Source organism: Oncorhynchus masou, chromosome 13 (genome assembly GCF_036934945.1).
Source record: "Oncorhynchus masou masou isolate Uvic2021 chromosome 13, UVic_Omas_1.1, whole genome shotgun sequence".
In the NCBI taxonomy this organism is placed as follows: Eukaryota; Metazoa; Chordata; class Actinopteri; order Salmoniformes; family Salmonidae; genus Oncorhynchus; species Oncorhynchus masou.
Window position 1 is genome coordinate 48,982,622 of NC_088224.1, and position 19,699 is coordinate 49,002,320.

At 43.1% G+C, this 19,699-nt stretch overlaps 1 protein-coding gene across 4 annotated transcripts in view; it reads right to left on the bottom strand.

Moving 5' to 3' along the window:
* The window catches only part of LOC135552472 (protein furry homolog), a 250,025-nt gene that overhangs the window by 154,468 nt on the left and 75,858 nt on the right, over window positions 1-19,699 (bottom strand). For all 4 annotated transcript variants that reach the window (XM_064984132.1, XM_064984129.1, XM_064984130.1 and 1 more), the window contains exons 9-14: window positions 18,977-19,069; window positions 17,081-17,179; window positions 8,814-8,915; window positions 8,583-8,686; window positions 7,178-7,286; window positions 5,285-5,371 (exon numbers count right to left, since the gene is read on the bottom strand). In XM_064984132.1, coding sequence (XP_064840204.1) covers window positions 5,285-5,371; window positions 7,178-7,286; window positions 8,583-8,686; window positions 8,814-8,915; window positions 17,081-17,179; window positions 18,977-19,069 — 594 coding nt within the window. The remainder of the gene's footprint in view (window positions 1-5,284; window positions 5,372-7,177; window positions 7,287-8,582; window positions 8,687-8,813; window positions 8,916-17,080; window positions 17,180-18,976; window positions 19,070-19,699) is intronic.

Sequence of the window (19,699 nt, forward strand, 5' to 3'; positions counted from 1 at the left end):
TGTCAAATCCCCATCTAAATCAGTCAGTTTAAGATTGGGCTGCGTCTCAATCCACCACATCCACATATGTCGGCCTTCCGCATCTGCAGTGGAAGGTGGACGAGCTACAGTGATGTTTGTCAGACCATAAGACAGTCTTTTCACAAAAACGGCTGTAGCCACTCTATGGAAAGATGAGACTCTCAAAACATATTATTGTTCTCTGTTTTGCTCTACGTCCCCCACAAGTGTCCCGGGACTCGTCTGAAGGTAACCCATACAAACTAACGGAGGTAGTTTTGTGCCAACAAAAATAAGGGGTTAAATATGAATAGAAATTAGAAAAATATTTCCTGAGCTTTCTTATCTCTTCTAAATATAGCACACACTTGAAAACCTCTTGACTGTCTTTTTTTTTGCCATATATGAATGGCTTATTCAATGCAGTTCTATGGGCTGTAGTAGTAAAGGCTAAATTCAATATTTTATCAAATAAAACAATTTATAAAATAGGGGGACCTCTTCTATAAATTGGGGTCCGTAAATTAAAAATCAAATAGCTAAATGATCCATGGTATGACCAAATAATGTGTCCAATAACTGACAAAAATGGACTATTTTTGACTGCTACATATTCATAATAATCCCATTATTGCTTTTGTGCAGATTTATTCACACTATTCACAAGCACACTTGGTGCTTATACTGATGTTTAGGCAACTGAAATTGTCTTCATTTCACAGAGCGTCTTGCTGACCGTGTGTTTTGGTGGTTTGGGTATTTTTATTTTTTTAGTCATTATAAAAAATAAGCTGTTAATGTGTTCCAACTCACATGCTTTATGTTTTATAGTTGTAACAAAAGCACTCCACCAATATAATGTATTTGACACTTAGAATTATGTGTTTTTTCTGGGTTTTTTTGTCATTACATATAGTAATCCATGAGCCAGGGAAGTCGGTGGGGCAGCTCGAGCTCACTTGAGCCGATGGTGTCTTATAGTGATTTTCTTGAAGGTCTATGTCCCTAAAGTTGGAAAATGTGTGATAGCATTGCAAAAATAGTAGCTATCTGTGTATTATCGCTCTTTCTGTCACCCCACCATCCCTTACATTCTTCCCATAAGGATTTTACCCAATGACAAACAACAATATACAAGTTATACCCTTTAAACATGTATAATTGGAAAGCTTAGATTCACAGCTATCCATCAGACATATTTCTGGGAGGAATGTTCAGGTCAACATAACTTTGACCTCTATGGTACACATCAGAATGACCTTAAAAATGACTTTAAAAAGGAAACACTAATATATTTTAAACTTTTTTTGACAAGTGTGTAATGAACACGATGGGAGACAGAGAGCTGGTTTCAAGTGCAGGGGGCAGCAGGAGTTTATTTGTAAAGAAAGGGCCACAGGAGGAGGCAGGTAGCTGGGTCTAGGGGCAGGCAGAAGGTCATACACAGGGGGTCCAAAAAGCCAAAAGTACAGGCAGGGAAAAAGCTAGTAACATCATCCGGGAGATCAGGCAATAGGATGATAACCGAAAATCCAATAGGCTAAAGTACAGGCAGGGAATAGGCAAAAGGCGTCGTTAGTGAGGCAGGCCAAAACTATCATACACGGGAGGATTTAAGTTACGTGAAAAACAGAGCTCTGAATAGAAGTGTGTCACAAAACAAACAATACCTCACAGTGATGGGGTGCAAAGAACTAAACTGATAAATGACCTACAGGTGTGTGAACGGGTGAACAAATTTCCGGTTATTGGGATTTGGAGAGTGAGCTGCGTTCACGTGTTTGAGAGTGTGAGAGTGTGAGTTGGAAGCAGATGTTATGAAAGGCCATGAAACTACCTTTCAAATTATATATAATATGACCAACTTTGAAAGCACCAGCTACAACTATTGTTTAAAAAAATGACCCATATTGTGCCATTGGCATTAGAATGTTGGAAGTTTGCCCATAAAAATCCCATGTAATGAGGCAGCTATGTTTTGGGATTTTAACTTTGGTGACACAAAATTGCACACTCACAGCTAGAACAGGGTTTAAAAAAAATGTAGATACAGGGCACAGTAACCCCACAGATACCGTTTTCCAATATGGATGTCAAACAACTCAGTGGGGTCTTATTGGACAATTTTACATGACCATACCTGTATGAAATATAATTGTAGAATTCCGCAAAAACTGTCTGAATGATGTAGATACACAATCACATGAGCCAGGTGTGCCAGATATATCAAGTTGTTAAATTACTCACAGAATTGGGGTAAGAAGCTGTCTGAATCCCTGATTTCTGAAGATCAATAATTGCAGTATTTCATCTTCAAACATGTCAAAATGGATATGTACAAGTGAATAGTCATGGATGTGAACGGATTAAAATGATATACAATGTTATCATATTAATAGCTTTCATAAAACAGGACGAGAAACTTGCTGTGTACATTACCATGTAAAATTCCATAGGAATGATTTTACCTGCTGATGAGAGCAGAAAACCATTACATGTCGTTACTCTAAATTAAGATCTATTCTTACTATGGGGCCATAGCAGGCTGATCTGTTTACTAGGGCGGCAGGTAGTCTTTTTTTTTTTGGGGGGGCGCAGTCAGGGTCTCAACTTACTGTTGAGAGTTCGCCACCATCAGCAGTTTTTTTCTTGTTATGTTCGTCCCTGACAGTTACTCAATCAGCCCATGTCAACATTTTTTAGATTGGTAAGTTAGTCTAGTGGCCAGCTATCTAAACTTGTAGTAATCATGGTGGAATTACCGATTGTGGGGCCCCTATTGATTTTGTTAGTCACTCTCACTCAGATATCGCTACCCTATGGCAAAATGTGTAGAATTGCATGACATTAGATATATAATTGCTAAAACTTCTTTCTGCTGTCAAGAGGGGGGCTGCTAAAATGTTTTGCTCACATATTCGCAGCCACTGCCATCTACTTTTGATCTATTATAGAACTGTTTGGGTTAGTGATCATTTGTAGAGTCGCACTCTATTTGCCCTCAGCACGCATTTTTTCAACATTCTGAATGTCTACAGGATGCATATGTTATTCTGAAATATGAACACAGAAATACTGGACATTTTGAACTCTTATGGTGGTGATTTGAGAAATTTAAAATCATGGTCTTGAATTGGACTCGCATTTTTCTGGTCTCGCTCTCGGAACCCTCATTTTTCTGGTCTCTCTATCAGCAAAGTTGCAATCCAAACACATAGCTGCTCCATTACATGGCATTTTATGGGTAAGCTTCCAACATTCTAATGTCAATGGCACAATTTCTTTAGAACAGTTGTAGCTGGCGCTTTCAAAGTTGGTTATATTATATATACTTTGATAGGTAGTTTCATGACTTTTCAGAACCAGTTGTCAAACAAAGTTTAAAATGTATCAGATAATCATTTTTTAAAGTCATTTATACAGATAATTCTGATATGTACCCTAGAGTCAAAATAAATTAAAAACATTTTTTGGGGGGGGGGGGGTTCCAAGACCTTCAAAAGCACAACTAACTTATTATTTTTCCGATAGCATACATGAAATATATTTATTAGACTGTCAGAATGTTGACGTCCAAAAGATGTGTCATTGGCACAAAGGGGATCCAATGGGGCAAGGCTTTTATAGTGTTCATGTATTGAGTTATATACAAATTCTGGGTTTATTTGACTAATTGTTTATTTTAAGATTTTTGAACCCTTTTTAGTCTTATTTTTATGATATTTCACATTGTTCGTCTGCATTATTTAAATCTAACTCTAATTTGCACGAGACAATGTACACTTGATCAATAGTGATCTAGTAACCTATGCCACTGGTGGCTCTAGTAACCTATGCCACTGGTGCCAATGACATATATAGTGCCTCCAACTGATCTGGTGCAGCCATCTAAGGTTGCACTTGACAGTGACATGTCCTTTGGGTGGTGGACCATTCTTGATACACACGAGAAACTGTTGAGCATGACAAAACCAGCAGCGTTGTAGTTCTTGACACAAACCAGTGTGCCTGGCACCTACTACCATACCCCGTTCAAAGGCACTTAAATATTTGTTCTTGTCAGTTCACCCTCTGAATGACACAAGTACACAATCCATGTCTCAATTGTCTCAAGGCTTTAAAAATCCTTCGTTAACATGTCTCCTCCCTTCATCTTCACTGAATGAAGTGGATTTAACAAGTGACATCAATAAGAGATCCCAGCTTTCAACTGGATTCACCTGGCCAGTCAATGTCATGGAAAGAGCAGGTATTCTTAATGTTTTGTATACTCAGTGTACATAAGAATTACATACCAATTTCCATGGCCCCATGTCCATCGGTTCAGTTCTTGTAGCCCTGGTGTGATATGTGTGCTGTAGCGTGGTCAAATTTTAATGCAGTAACTAATCATTCTCAAATTCATTAGAGGCTAATTCATTGTGTCTATATACTAAAATATGGAGACAATCTGACATATGGTTCATGAGGAGAAGATGATTGCAGATGATTTTGAGCATTAGCGTTAATATACCAAGAATGCTTTGTTAATAGTTAACTTGTTTTTTTTGTGATATCAATAACAAATTCAGTGTGGTTCATCTTAGGGACGTCCATGATAGCAATGACAAGCTTCAGGTTGATTGGCCTCTGTAGAGTGGATTTACCGTGGTTTAAATGGACAGGTAAAGTCAATAACGCAGCCATCTTTTGACCAATCATTTTGCTTTTCTCAAACTAGGTTAAGATATGTATCATGGGCCTACATTCCAAATTGGTCTCATTTGGACTCATGGTTCATGAGAAGAAGATTTTTGAAGTATTTTTCTTACATATTTTGGAATGTTAGAGTATGTGCTAATATGCATTTACTGGTATAGTGTGACCATATTTGAATGCATCAACCTTATTTTCTCACTCTTTAGGGATTATTGTGATTAGCGCAAAGTGAACATATGGAGTGAATGTGACTTTTTATGATTATTTTAAGCATTAGCAGAGTAGAAAATGTTAATTGTTAATAGCTTCTTTATTTTTTAAGATATTCATCATGGCAATGTCTTTAATGACCCCACAATGTTTGAAGTTGACAGTTAATTGTGGAGTGGATTTAAAAAGTATTTAAATTGACACATAAAATCTGATTTCCTGGTTTATCAATAACTCAACCATCGCTTAACCGATCCCTAAGTTAAGAGATGTACCATGGGCTAACATACTGAATTTGGTGTTATTTGGTGTTAAGGTTGTAGAACTGTAAATAATTCATATTGAAGAATGATGGAATTCAAAGCCAATTATGTACCTCTGGGTTAAGACTAAAGGCTTTGGCTGGTTTCCCAACACACATAAGGTCAAAGATGATCTCTTTCATGGCAAAGTCCAGTCGTTCCTGTGGTGGAAGAAGAGGCTTTAGAACAGATTTGTAATATTGTTGCTGTTTTTCAGATCATCACATTCACATCAGAGAGGAAGGCTCTACAAAAACATACCTAATTATTTTCATATCTCATTTTGCTCTTTTGTTGCTTTGGCAACTACACTGCATGGCCAAAAGTATGAGAACAGCTGCTCGTCGAACATCTCATTCCAAAAACATGGGCATTAATATGGAGTCGGTCCCCCCCTTTGCTGCTATAACAGCCTTCACTCTTCTGGGAAAGCTTTCCACTAGATGTTGGAACATTGCTGCGGGGAATTGCTTCCATTAAGCCACAAGAGCATTAGTGAGGTTGGGCACTGATGTAGGGCGATTAGGCCTGTTCGATGGTGTTGAGGTCAGGGCTCTGTGCAGGCCAGTCAAGTTCTTCCACACCGTTCTCGACAAACCATTTCTGTATGGACTTTGCTTTGTGCTCGGGGGCATGGTCATGCTGAAAAAGGAAAGGTCCTTCCCTAAACTGTTGCCACAAAGTTGGACACAGCAGAATTGTCTTGAATGTCATTGTATGCTGTAGCATTAAGATGTCCCTTCACTGGAACTAAGGGGCTTAGCCCGAACCATGAAAAACTGCCCCGGACTATTATTCCTCCTCCTCCAAACTTTACAGTTGGTACTATGCATTGGGGCAGGTAGCGTTCTCCTGGCATCTGCCAAACCCAGATTAGTCTGTCGGATTGCCAGATGGTGAAGCGTGATTCATCACTCCAGAGAACGTGTTTCCTTTGCTCCAGAGTCCAATGTCAGCGAGCTTTACACAACTCTATCCAACGCTTGGCATTGTGCATTGTGATCTTAGCCTGGTCTGTGTCTGCTTGGCCATGGAGACCCTTTTCATGAAGCTCCCGATGAACAGTTCTTCTGCTGACGCTGCTTCTAGAGACAGTTTAGAACTGGGTAGTGAGTGTTGCAACCGAGGACAGGTGCTTTTCATGTGTTACGTGCATCAGCACTCAGCAGTCCCGTTCTGTGAGCTTGTGTGGCCTACAACTTCCCGGCTGAGCCGTTTCCACGTTTCCACTTTACAATAATAGAGGACCTTTCATCCTTTCACTCCCGCCTCTCTAACTCCTCTTCCTCTGTATCCACTGCTAAAATTACTTTTCTATCATTCTACATTTTAAGCTTCTGCCTCTAACCATAGGAAACTCTTTACCACCTTCTCCTCCCTCCTTAATCCTGCACTCCCTCCTCCCTCTCTGCGGGCGACTTTGTCAACCGCTTTAAAAATAAGGTTTACGACATCCGCTCCTCATTCACTCAGCCTATTGAGTCCATTGGTCCCCCTCACACAGAACTACCTTATGCCTTGATCTCTTTCTCTCCTCTCTCTCCAGATGAAATCCTGCGACTAGTGAGGTCCGGCAGTCTAACATCCGGCCCGCATAACCACATCCTCTCTTCCCTTCTCCAGACTATCTCTGGAGACCTTCTCTGATTCCTCACTTCCCTCATCAACTCATCCCTAACCACTGGTTGAGTACCCTCTGACTTCACAATGGCCAGAGTCGCATCCCTCCTCAGGAAAACCAACACTCGACACTTCTGACGTCGAAAAACTACAGACCGGTATCCCTATTTTCTTTAATTTCAAAATCACTTGAGCGTGCTGTCTCTGAACAACTCTCACGCTCTCTCTCAGAACTATCTTCTTGAGCATCTACTAGATGACTGAGTTTTATTGTGCATGCTTCAGGAAAAACTAACATAAAAGTTATAAATCTGTCAATAATGATAATCTTGTTGACAGCAGTTTACCTGTGCAATAAACTGGATCATTTTGACGAAGATGTTGAGGGGCATATCTCTGGGCACCACACTGCGAGAGCCCTTGGGGAAGAGTGTTGTAATGATGGTGTTGAGACGCCTGCAGGAGAACAGAGGGGAGAGAGATAGAAAAGAGGAGAGTGAGAGAGGAGAGAAGAGAGAAGAAAGAGGGGGGGGGCAGACTGTAAGGATGGAGCGTCGGGGAATTCAACACAGGACAAACATTCAACAGATGAGATACATAGGGATCACAAGCAGTTAGAACTGACACAGATAAAAACGTTACATTAAATTGCTTTACACTGGCTGGCATGTATGCCGTTGTCCCATTTCTTAACAAGTGTTTTATTTTAATCCTGGTTAATTTCCGGGCTAATTACAACGTGTTAAAGGCTTGACCTGTTTGTTATTCCTCCTGTGGCCCAAATGGCACCATATTCCCTACATAGTGCACTATATTTGGCTAGAGCCCTATGGGCCGTGGTAAAAAGAAGTGCATTATAAAGGGAATAGGGTTCCATTTGGGACGCATCCCTGGTAATGCGTGTCGTTTCTGAGTTCTGCCTCTCAACCTACGAGCCGAGCCCTAATCCACGGCCTACTACACTAGTGTGTGTGTGGCTCTGATACTAAAGTCCCCTGGCTCATATTCCAATGAGAAAGACCATTAACTCCCTATAGTGTGATGATCATGAGCCAGTCTCTGACCATCCCTGGCCGTCCCTGGCCTGTGTTTGCATGCCTGCAGGTATGAATGTGTTCTTGAGTGTATTGGGGAGGGATGCAATATATAACGCTTTTTTTGCTCTACAGTTCTACCAAGAGAAATATACTATTCACGAGCAGACTAGGTTATGTACACAGCATCCTGTGGGTGCTGCCATGCACCGGTCTCTTCTCCGTGGGTGCGTCCTAAATTGCACCCTATTCCCGATTTAGTGCACTACTTTGGGCCCTAGGAGCCCTGGTCAAAAGTAGTGCACTACTTAGGGAATAGGATGCCATTCGGAATGTAGACATTTTGGCTTCAACACTGAGAGGAGTGGCCTTGGGGGAGGATGTTACGTGACACACAGTCCAGTGTAGCTGGGAGGTAAATGGTTGCAGTGTTGAACACTATCAAGATATTTACAACTGAGTTGCAATGTGTATGTGGCGCTGTTTGTAACAAGCTATATTTTTGTGGAAAAATATAAATTATATGTGCCACAAAACACAAACATTGCAATTGCTGTGTGAAATTGGCCAATTCTGATTTTTCCCACTCATTTGTCTTTTGACCAATCATATCAAAACAGATATTTTTCAGAGCTGATCTGATTGGTGAAAAGACCAGTTAGTGGAAAAACTACCTGAACTTGTCTGCCTGTGTATACACAGCAGTGGAAACATTTACCCTTGTGTAGCAGTGTTGCTCTCACACTTGATCCTGATCATGTAGACCCACAGAAGACGGTAAAGAGACTCCAGGGCAACACGCGCCATCTTGGGGTCCTTACTCTGCAGACACAGACAGACCGACAGACTGATGTTAATACTGGTTGGTCCTGTGTGGCTCAGTTGGAAGAACATGGCGCTTGCAACATAAGGATTGTGGGTTAGCTTCCCGCTGATTGCAGTACAGTACCTTGATGTTGGAGAGGCAGTTGTTAAGGAAGACAGTCCATTTGTTGAGGAAGAAATGCTTCTGGCTGACACACAGCAGACAGGTCACCAACGGGTAGAGAGCCTAGGACACACACACAGTAGACATGCCACTAAGGGATACAGAGCCTGCATGGTGTTTAGGTCTATGAAATCTTCAGATAGAACATTCCTATGCTATGTGTGTTTCAAATTTATTCGCCATGTGCACAGGATACAACAGGTGTAAAACAGTCAAGTGAAATTCTTACCTTGAGAGCTCTTTCCCAAAAATACACTTATAATAATATAGATAATAATAGAAAATAGAAAAAATAATAAAAGTAAGAATAAAAACCACGCAAGAAGTACGGTGAGAGTTAAAGAACACAAGTATATACAGGTTAGTGTGAGTACCTTATTCAATGTGCAGGGGTACTGGTGTCACGCCTTGGTCTTAGTATTTTGTGTTTTCGTTAATTAGTTGGTCAGGCCAGGGTGTGACATGGGTTTATGTTGTTGTATTTCGTAGTGGGGTTTTTTAGTTATTGGGATTGCGGCTGAGTAGGGGTGTTGCATAGGTTTGGCTGCCTGAGGCGGTTCTCAATCAGAGTCAGGTGATTCTCGTTGTCTCTGATTGTGAACCGTATTTAGGTAGCCTTGGTTTCACTTTGTATTTCGTGGGTGATTGTTCCTGTCTCTGTGTAGTTTCACAAGATAGGCTGTACTTAGGATTCACGTTCCGTTTTGTTGTTTTTGTATTTGTCGCAGTATTATTATTGTAATCGTTATTTGTTTCATTAAAAAACATGAGTAACCAACACGCTGCATTTCGGTCCGACTCTCTTGCGACAAACGAAGAACGCCGTTACAGAATCACCCACCACACACGGACCGAGCAGCGTGTTAACAGGCAGGAGCCACAGGAGAGGCAACAGAAGCAGCTTCAGTGGGAGAGGCTGCACCACTTGGAGAATTGGACATGGGAGGAAGAACTGGACGTAAAAGGACCCTGGGCTCAGCCTGGTGAATATCGCCGCCCAAAGAAGGAACTAGAGGCGGCTAAAGCGGAGAGGCGCTGGTATGAGGAGGCAGCACGGCGACGTGGATGGAAGCCCGGGAATCAGCCCCAAAAGTTTCTTGGGGGGGGGGGGCTTTCAGGGAGTATGGCTACGCCAGGTAGGAGACCTGCGCAAACTCCCTGTGCTTACCGGGGGGCTAGAGAGACCGGGCAGGCACCGTGTTATGCAGTGGTGCGCACGGTGTACCCAGTGCGGGTGCATAGCCCGGTGCGGTATATTTCAGCTCCGCGTATCGGCCGGGCTAGATTGAGCGTCGAGCCAAATGCCATGAAGCCGGCTCTACGCATCTGGTCCCCAGTGCGTCTCCTTGGGCCGGCTTACATGGCACCAGCCTTGCGCTCGGTGTCTCCGGTTCGCCTACATAGCCCAGTGCGGGCTATTCCACCTCACCGCACGGGCAGGGCAACCGAGAGTATTCAACCGGGTAAGGTTGGGCAGGCTCGGTGCTCAAGAGCTCCAGTGCGCCTGCACAGTCTGGTCTACCCAGTACCACCTCCACACCCAGCCCTCCGGTAGCAGCTCCCCGCACCAGGCTTCCTGTGCGTGTCTTCGGCCCAATACCACCAGTGCCAGCACCACGCATCAGGCCTAGAGTGCGCCTAGCCTCTCCTGCGCTGTCGGAGCCTTTCTTCTCTCCTGCGCTGTCGGAGTCTCCCGCCTGTTCAGCGCTATCAGAGCCTTTCTCCTCTCCAGCGCTGCCGGAGCCTCCTGCCTGTTCGGAGCAGCCTGAGCTGCCAGTCTGCATGGAGCAGCTAGAGCTGCTAGTCTGCTTGGAGCAGCCAGAGCTGCCAGTCTGCAGGGAGCTGCCAGTCTGCATGGAGCTGCCAGTCTGCAAGGAGCTGCCAGTCTGCAAGGAGCTGCCAGTCTGCAAGGAGCTGCCAGTCTGCAAGGAACTGCCAGTCGGCAAGGAGCTGCCAGTCGGCAAGGAGCTGCCAAAGCTGTTAGTCTGCATGGAACAGTCAGAGCTGTCAGTCTGCAAGAAGCCGCCAGAGCTGTCAATCTGCATGGAGCAGCCAGAGCCACCAGTCAGCATGGAGCAGCCAGAGCCGTCAGTCAGCATGGAGCAGCCAGAGCCGTCAGTCTGCCAGGATCCGCCAGTCAGCCAGACTCTTCCAGATCTGCCAGTCAACCAGACTCTTCCAGATCCGCCAGTCAGCCAGACTCTTCCAGATCCGCCAGTCAGCCAGACTCTTCCAGATCCGCCAGTCAGCCAGACTCTTCCAGATCTGCCAGTCAGCCAGACTCTTCCAGATCTGCCAGTCAGCCAGACACTTCCAGATCTGTCAGCCAGCCAGACTACCAGATCTGCCAGTCAGCCAGACTCTTCCAGATCTGGCAGTCAGCCAGACTCTTCCAGATCTGCCAGTCAGCCAGACTCTTCCAGATCTGCCAGTCAGCCAGACTCTTCCAGATCTGCCAGTCAGCCAGACTCTTCCAGATCTGTCAGCCAGCCAGACTCTTCCAGATCTGCCAGTCAGCCAGACTCTTCCAGATCTGCCAGTCAACCAGACTCTTCCAGATCTGCCAGTCAACCAGACTCTTCCAGATCTGCTAGTCAACCAGACTCTTCCAGATTCGCCAGTCAGCCAGGATCTGCCGGATTCAACTGCCTGGCTGGGCTTCCTCTCAGTACTGGGCTTCCTCTCAGTACTGGGCTTCCTCTCAGTGCTGGGCTTTCTCTCAGTACTGGGCTGCCCCTCAGTCCCGAGCTGCCCCTCAGTCCCGAGCTGCCCCTCAGTCCCGAGCTGCCCCTCAGTCCTGAGCTACCCCTCAGTCCCGAGCTTCCCCTCAGTCCCGAGCTGCCCCTCAGTCACGAGCTGCTCCTCAGTTCAGTGGGGTTCTGGGTGAGGACTATTAGGCCATTGTCGGCGGCGAGGGTGGATCATCCCAGGACGCGAAGGGGAGGAACTATGACATTTATGGAGTGGGGTCCACGTCCCGAGCCGGAACCGCCACCATGGACAGACGCCCACCCGGACCCTCCCTATGGTTTTGAGGTGCGTCCGGGAGTCCGCACCTTAAGAGGGGGTTCTGTCACGCCTTGGTCTTAGTATTTTGTGTTTTCGTTAATTAGTTGGTCAGGCCAGGGTGTGACATGGGTTTATGTTGTTGTATTTCGTAGTGGGGTTTTTTAGTTATTGGGATTGCGGCTGAGTAGGGGTGTTGCATAGGTTTGGCTGCCTGAGGTGGTTCTCAATCAGAGTCAGGTGATTCTCGTTGTCTCTGATTGGGAACCGTATTTAGGTAGCCTGGGTTTCACTTTGTATTTCGTGGGTGATTGTTCCTGTCTCTGTGTAGTTTCACCAGATAGGCTGTACTTGGGTTTCATGTTCCGTTTTGTTGTTTTTGTATTTGTCTCAGTATTATTATTGTAATCGTCATTTGTTTCATTAAAAAACATGAGTAACCAACATGCTGCATTTCGGTCCGACTCTCTTGCGACAAGCGAAGAACGCCGTTACAACTGGAGTAGTTCGGGTAGTAGGATATACATTTAAACGGCTGAAAAGTGACTGGTATCAGCAATATACAGTCTAAATACTTATGGTATTATAATTATGGAAATATATACATGTAAACAGGAATAATAGTGACCAGTAGTAGGATAAATAGATAAATACTGTACTAATGATAATGTCAATCAATAATCAATGGACAGAAGCGAACTAAATCTAGTCAATAATAATTTTAGCAGCAGAGTAGGTTGTGTCTGAGTGGGTAGAGACCTGTGGATGGGCATAGAGTCACTACGGATAGTCTGTGGGAGAGGGAAAGTGGTAGTTGTTAGCCATAACAGTCTTATGGCCAGGGAATATAAGCTGTTTAGGAGTCTGTTTGTCTGAGCCTTGATGCACCAGTAGAGCCTGCCGGATGGGAGCATGGAGAACAGTCCATGTCTCGGGTGGCTGGAGTTTATGGCAATTTTTCAGGCCTTTCTCAGACACCGCCGGGCATGTAGGTCCTGGATGGCTGGGAGCTCGCCCTCAGTGATGCGCTGGGCCATCCGCACAACCCTCTGGTTGTATGTGGTGACGTTGCCATACCAGAAGGTGATACAACCAGGATGCTCTCAATGGTGCAGCCGTAAAAGGATCTAAGGGGCCATGCCAAATTGTTTCAGCCTCATGAGGGAGAAGAGGCATTGCTGTGCATTCTTTAAGAATCTCCTGGTGTTAGAGGACCATGTTAAGTCCACTGTGATGTGGATACCGAGGAACTTGAAGCTCTTGTCATGGGTAAAGGAGTACAGGAGGGGGCTAAGCACACACCCGTGAGGGGCCCCCGTGTTAAGGGTTAGTGTGGCGGAGGTGTTGTTGCCTACACTCACAACCTGGGGTGAAATTGGTTTAGAGTTTGTTTTGATATTTTAAACTGCTTGTCGTGATCGCGTTTGGTGTGGGGGGGACACGATGGCGCACGCAGCCGGTTTGGGTTCAGTGTAAGGGTCGGTAGTCATTTAGGCATGTTACCTTAGTGTTCTTGGGCACAGGGACTATGGTGGTCTGCTTGAAACATGTTGGTATTACAGACTCAGTCAGGGACAGGTTGAGAATGTCAGTGCCAGTTGCCAGTTGGTCAGCACATGCTCAGAATACATGTCCTGGTAATCCGTCTGTGAATGTAGACCTGTTTCAAGGTTTTACTCACATCAATGATGTCATCAATGCACTTATTGATGAAGCCAATGCCTCAATGCCATCGGAAGTATCCCCGAACATATATTCCAGTCCATGCTAGCAAAACAGTCCTGTAGCTTAGCATCTGCGTCATCTGACCACTTCTTTATTCAACTGACCGAGTCACTGGTGCTACCTGATTTAGTTTTTGCTTGTAAGAAGGAATCAGGAGGATAAAATGATGGTCAGATTTGCCTAATGGAGGGTGAGGAGAGCTTTGTATGTGTCTCTGTGTGTGGAGTAAAGGTGGTCCAGAGATGTTTTTCTTCTGATTGCAAATTTAACATGCTGGTAGAACTGAGGTACAGTTGAAGTCGGAAGTTGACATACACCTTAGCCAACTACGTTTATATTCAGTTTTTCACAATTCTTGACATTTAATCTTAGTAACAATTCCCTGTGCAGGGGTCAGTTAGGATCACCACTTTACTTTAAGAATGTGAAATGTCAGAATAATAGTAGAGAGAATTATTTATTTCAGTTTATTTTCTTTCATCACATTCCCAGTGGGTCAGAAGTTTACATATACTAATTGAGTGTTTGGTAGCATTGCCTTAAATTTTTTTAACTTGGGTCAAACGTTTCGTGTAGCCTTCCACAAGCTTCCCACAATAAGTTGGGTGTATTTTGGCCCATTCCTCCTGACAGAGCTGGTGTAACTCAGTCAGGTTTGTAGGTCTCCTTTCTCGCACACACTTTTTCAGTTCTGCCCACAAATGTTCTATAGGTTTGAGGTCAGGGCTTTGTGATGGCCACTCCAATACCTTGACTTTGTTGGCCTTAAGCCATTTTACCACAACTTTTGAAGTATGCTTGGTGTCATTGTTAATTTGGAAGACTCATTTGCGACCAAGCATTAACTTCCTGACTGATGTCTTGAGATGTTGTTTCAATATATCCACATAATTTCCCTCCTCATAAAGACATCTATTTTGTGAGGTGCACCAGTCCCTCCTGCAGCAATGCACCCCCACAACATGATGCTGCCACCCCGTGCTTCATGGTTGGGATGGTGTTTTTCGGCCTGCAAGCCTCCCCCTTTTTCCTCCAAACATAACGATGGTCATTATGGCCAAACAGATCTACTTTGGTTTCATCAGACCAGAGGACATTTCTCCAAAAAGTACATTCTTTGTCCCCATGTGCAGTTGCAAACTGTAGTTTTTATAGTGGTTTTGGAGCAGTGGCATCCTCTTTGCTGAGCGGCCTTTCAGGTTATGTCGATATAGGACTAATTTTAATGTGGATATAGATACTTTTGTACCTGTTTCCTCTAGCATCTTCACAAGGTCCTTTGCTGTTGTTCTGGGAATGATTTGCACTTTTCGTACCAAAGTGCGGTCATCTCGAGGAGACAGAACGCATTTCCTTCCTGAGCGGTATGCATGCTGCATTGTCCAATGGTGTTTATTCTTGCGTATTCTTGTATACAAGAATGTGGTACCTTCAGGCGTTTGGAAATTTCTCCCAAGGATGAACCAGACTTGTTGAGGTCTTCAGTTTTTTTCTGAGTTCTTGGCTGATTTCTTTTGATTTTCACATGATGTCAAGCAAAGAGGCACTGAGTTTGAAGGTAGGCCTTGAAATACATCCATAGGTGCACCTCCAATTGACAGAAGCTTCTAATGCCATGACATCAATTTTCTGGAATTTTCCAAGCTGTTTAAAGGCACAGTCAAGTGAGTGTATGTAAACTTCTAATCCACTGGAATCTGATGCAGTGAATTATAATTCAAATAATCTGTCTGTAAACAATTGGTGGAAAAATTACTTGTGTCATGCACAAAGTAGATGTCCTAACCGACTTGCCAAAACAAAAGTTTGTTAACAAGAAATTTGTGGAGTGGTTGAAAAATGAGTTTTAATGACTCCAACCTAAGTGTTTGTAAAATTCCGACTTCAACTGTAAAATGGATTTAAGTTTCCCAGCATTAAATCCCCCGGCCACTGGGAGCGCCACCTCTGGATGAGCATTTTCCTGTTTGCTTATGACTGTATACAGCTCATTGAGTGCAGTATTAGTGCCAGCATCAGTTTGTGGTGGTAAATAGACAGCTACGAAGAATATAGATGAAAACTCTCTTGGTAAATAGTGTGGTCTACAGCTTGAGATACTCTACCTCAGGCGAACAAAACCTCGAGACTTCCTTACGATTAGATTTTGTGCACCAGCTGTTGTTTACAAATATACACAGACTGCCACCCCTTGTCTTACCAGAGACAGCTGTTCTATCTTTCCGATGCAGCATAAACCCCCCCAGCTGAATGTTATTCATGTCATCGTTCAGCTATGACTCGGTCAAACATAAGATATTACACTTTTTAATGTCCCGTTGGTAGGATTTTCGTGATTGTAGTTTGTATATTTTGTTATCCAATGATTGTACGTTGGCTAATAGTACTGATAGTAGAGGCAGATTACCCATTCGCCATCGGATCCTTACAAGGTACCCCAACCTACGTCCCCGATATCTTTCTCTTTCTCATGTGAATGACGGGGATTTGGGCCTTGTCGGGTGTCTGAAGTAAATAATTTGCGTCCGACTTATTAAAGAAAAGATTTATTCCAGTACAAGGTGAATAATCGCTATTTTCGGTCACAAGAGATGGTGGCAGTAACATTATGAACAAAATATGTTACAAATAATGTGAAAAAACACACACATTAGCACAACTGCTTAGGAGACGGTAAAATGGCAGCCATCTCTTCCGGCGCCATTATTATGAAGAGGTTGAAGAGGTTGCCTGTCCTCTCTTGTGAATCGTTAGTTCAAGGAGCAACAAGGAGAGTGCCTCTACACAAGATTGACCTTGAAATGCTTTGAGGCTTTGAGTGGCTGCTGCCAACACACTGACACTGACTCAACTCCAGCCACTTTAATAATGGGAATTGATGGGAAATGATGTAAATATATCACTAGCCACTTTAAACAATGCTACCTTATATAATGTTACTTACCCTACATTATTAATCTCATATGCATACGTATATACTGTACTCTATATCATCGACTGCATCCTTATGTAATACATGTATCACTAGCCACTTTAACTATGCCACTTTGTTTACATACTCATCTCATATGTATATACTGTACTCGATACCATCTACTGTATCTTGCCTATGCTGCTCTGTACCATCACTCATTCATATATCCTTATGTACACATTCTTTATCCCCTTACATTGTGTATAAGACAGTAGTTTAGGAATTGTTAGTTAGATTACTTGTTGGTTATTACTGCATTGTCGGAACTAGAAGCACAAGCATTTCGCTACACTCGCATTAATATCTGCTAACCATGTGTATGTGACAAATAAAATTTGATTTGATTTGAGGCTTGAGAGACACCACAGGCATGTTTGCTATGCACCAGTTTTACACTGTCCAGCCACTGTGACTTTTGGAGAAGAACATCAACAACTCTGGGCTGTGTGTGTGTGTGTGTGTGTGTGTGTGTGTGTGTGTGTGTGTGTGTGTGTGTGTGTGTGTGTGTGTGTGCGTGACTAACCAGAGAGTGTTTTTTCCTGGAGGAGAGGTCCAGTGTTGTGTCATACAGGCTCTCCACAAAGTTCCTTAGACACGGCACGTTCACCTCGTTCTTAACAGCCTGGAAATGGAGAACACATACTCAGCATCACACATGTACACACACACACTCAAGCACACTCAACTACAATAAACTTTGATATACGCATGCCTCACCCACCTGAGGAGCTCTCCTTTTCAACCATCTATTTCCTATGTTTGAGGGGTGCAAAATCCACTCGTCACTTAATTAATGATTTATTTAATTTTACTCTGGTGACTCTTTCCTACGGTTGCTAGTGCCATAAATGTTTTCCTGCTAACATAACGACAACGGAAACATGTGTCAAACTCACTCTAGTATTGCCTGAAATGGACTCAATGGACTACATTGGCTTTCCGTTGCATCTATAAAGAACACTAATGCTTGTTCGGGGATTTAATACACTGTCTCAACACTTACATCACAAGAAAGAGAAGAAAGATGACTTTATTTTGGTGGGTGTTTTTGTGTAATTGAAGAAAGTAATGATTTAATACAGCTGAAATGTTCACAAATGAATTGTGTTGAAATGAAAGCAACTTCTGAAAAGGAAAACTCAGATTACAGTGATACTATATCTGATCTTGCAAACAATGTAAAGTATGTATAGATAGGAGTAATCTAGATCCAAGCGTATTGATTTTAAATAATGTATTCTTCTCCTGACGCACTTGTTGAATTATCATAGAGAACGTGACAACAATAGTAATTAATAATTAATGAGACAGTCTAGATTGCGCAGGTGAGTGCAGGTAACCCTAGACAGCAGATTTTTGGTGTTCCATGCCTTTATATGAATTTATTAATGTATGCAAATGAGGTACATATAATTGTATCTTTATTTTATCATAACGTCTAAAATAACATCAGTGATAGGAGCAGTGATAGGAGCATTGAGAGATGACGCACAACAAAGGTATCAAACCCGAAACAACACTAACAATAACCACCTTGGTCAAACTAACTATAAAGAAGGTCGGCTGCAAAACGACTACTGCTACAATCAACCTGAACGTTCCGTTCCTGCACCCAACCCACACAAAGTGTCAGAGCACAAGGGTGACAAAGGCTTCAACTACGATCACATCATAGACCAATGCTCTCTAGAAGCTCTGCTAAGAGAAGTACAAAAGCACCAGAAATTTGACAAAGAGGAAAAAGATAAGTCGACATGACCAGGTGTGGATTTGCCGGAGAACAGGTCCACCGAAATTAACCCCATTTGCGAGGACGTAAACAATCCAAATATTGTCACTCAAATCCCTATCCATGTTTTGTTCGATCAAGAAACGAGCTTAACCCGTGGTGCGCTAATTGATTCAGGCTCGACAATATCGCTCATCTCTCAGAAATTGTTCAAAGATCTCAAAAGGGCTTTGAACCCAGCTAAACGTTGGTTAAAAGTGGAACGATGCAACATTACACTTCAAGGTTTTACTCAGACTACCCCACCTCTCACTTTGAGACGCATGCTATATACAAATATTTTTCTTAAAGTGTAATGTTTAAAGATGACTAATATTACTGTCCACACTACAAAAAAAATATACAAATACATATAATTTTGTCCTTCAAACATTGAATTTAAATGCTGTAGAATTCCATTAATTCCTATGGAGGACTGCTCCTACTGGGGAGTGCAAATATGGCCTCTCAGTGGCTTCAAAGCCTCTCAGTGGCCAATAAATAGCATCAGCAATCCAGGGTTTATATACATAATTGGTTACAACAACTGGTCTCTTTTACAAACAAGTATTGTTTTCATGACATCATCAACAAGACGTCAAGGAAAAGACGTCATATTCTAGTTGTCATCTGGTCAGATAACCAACTTACTGCCGCTACAGGAACTAGGATCTCCACAAACAGGCCGGCCAGGGCATGCTTAATGTCCTTGTCCTTCACTTCCATAAAGTACTGGGCACAGTCCTGCAACAGACAGCAGCACTTATTAAATACAGCATAAACCCTTACATCATAAGGACTACATGTTGTAAACAATACAGTCAGCCACTAAGGTCAGGTCACATGCTGGTCAACAAAAAGTCACGAAACTCCACCCTTCTCATAGTGTACACTTTAACACATTCTCGCATGGATTTAATAAAGGTGGAAACTCACTCCAGCCAATGCTTAAACCAATCATATGCATTTAAATGATTGACAGGAATTTCTGGAATAGGTGGTGAATTGGGACGAGAAAAGGAAAGAAAGGCCTAGGATTAGAAAAGTATACAGAATGCAAAGGGGGGAATTCAAGCTGAAGATAAGAGGAATCAAGAGATTCTGGACTTATTTTAGTACTGTTAGAGATGACCATTCTCACTTATGGGTTCCGATCCCACTTCTGACACTTATTACATTGTTAGCTACATGGATAAGACAGAGATACATGAATCAAGTTCATATGTTTACTAAGAAGATTAAAGAGACGAGGAAGACTGCTTCCTATCACTTATAGAATTCACTGGTCCTTTTCAAACATGCAGGATTACACACTTGTTCGAGACAGGTGGGCCTATAATCATCACTTCTGCAGTTTCCGTAGAGCTCACTGCT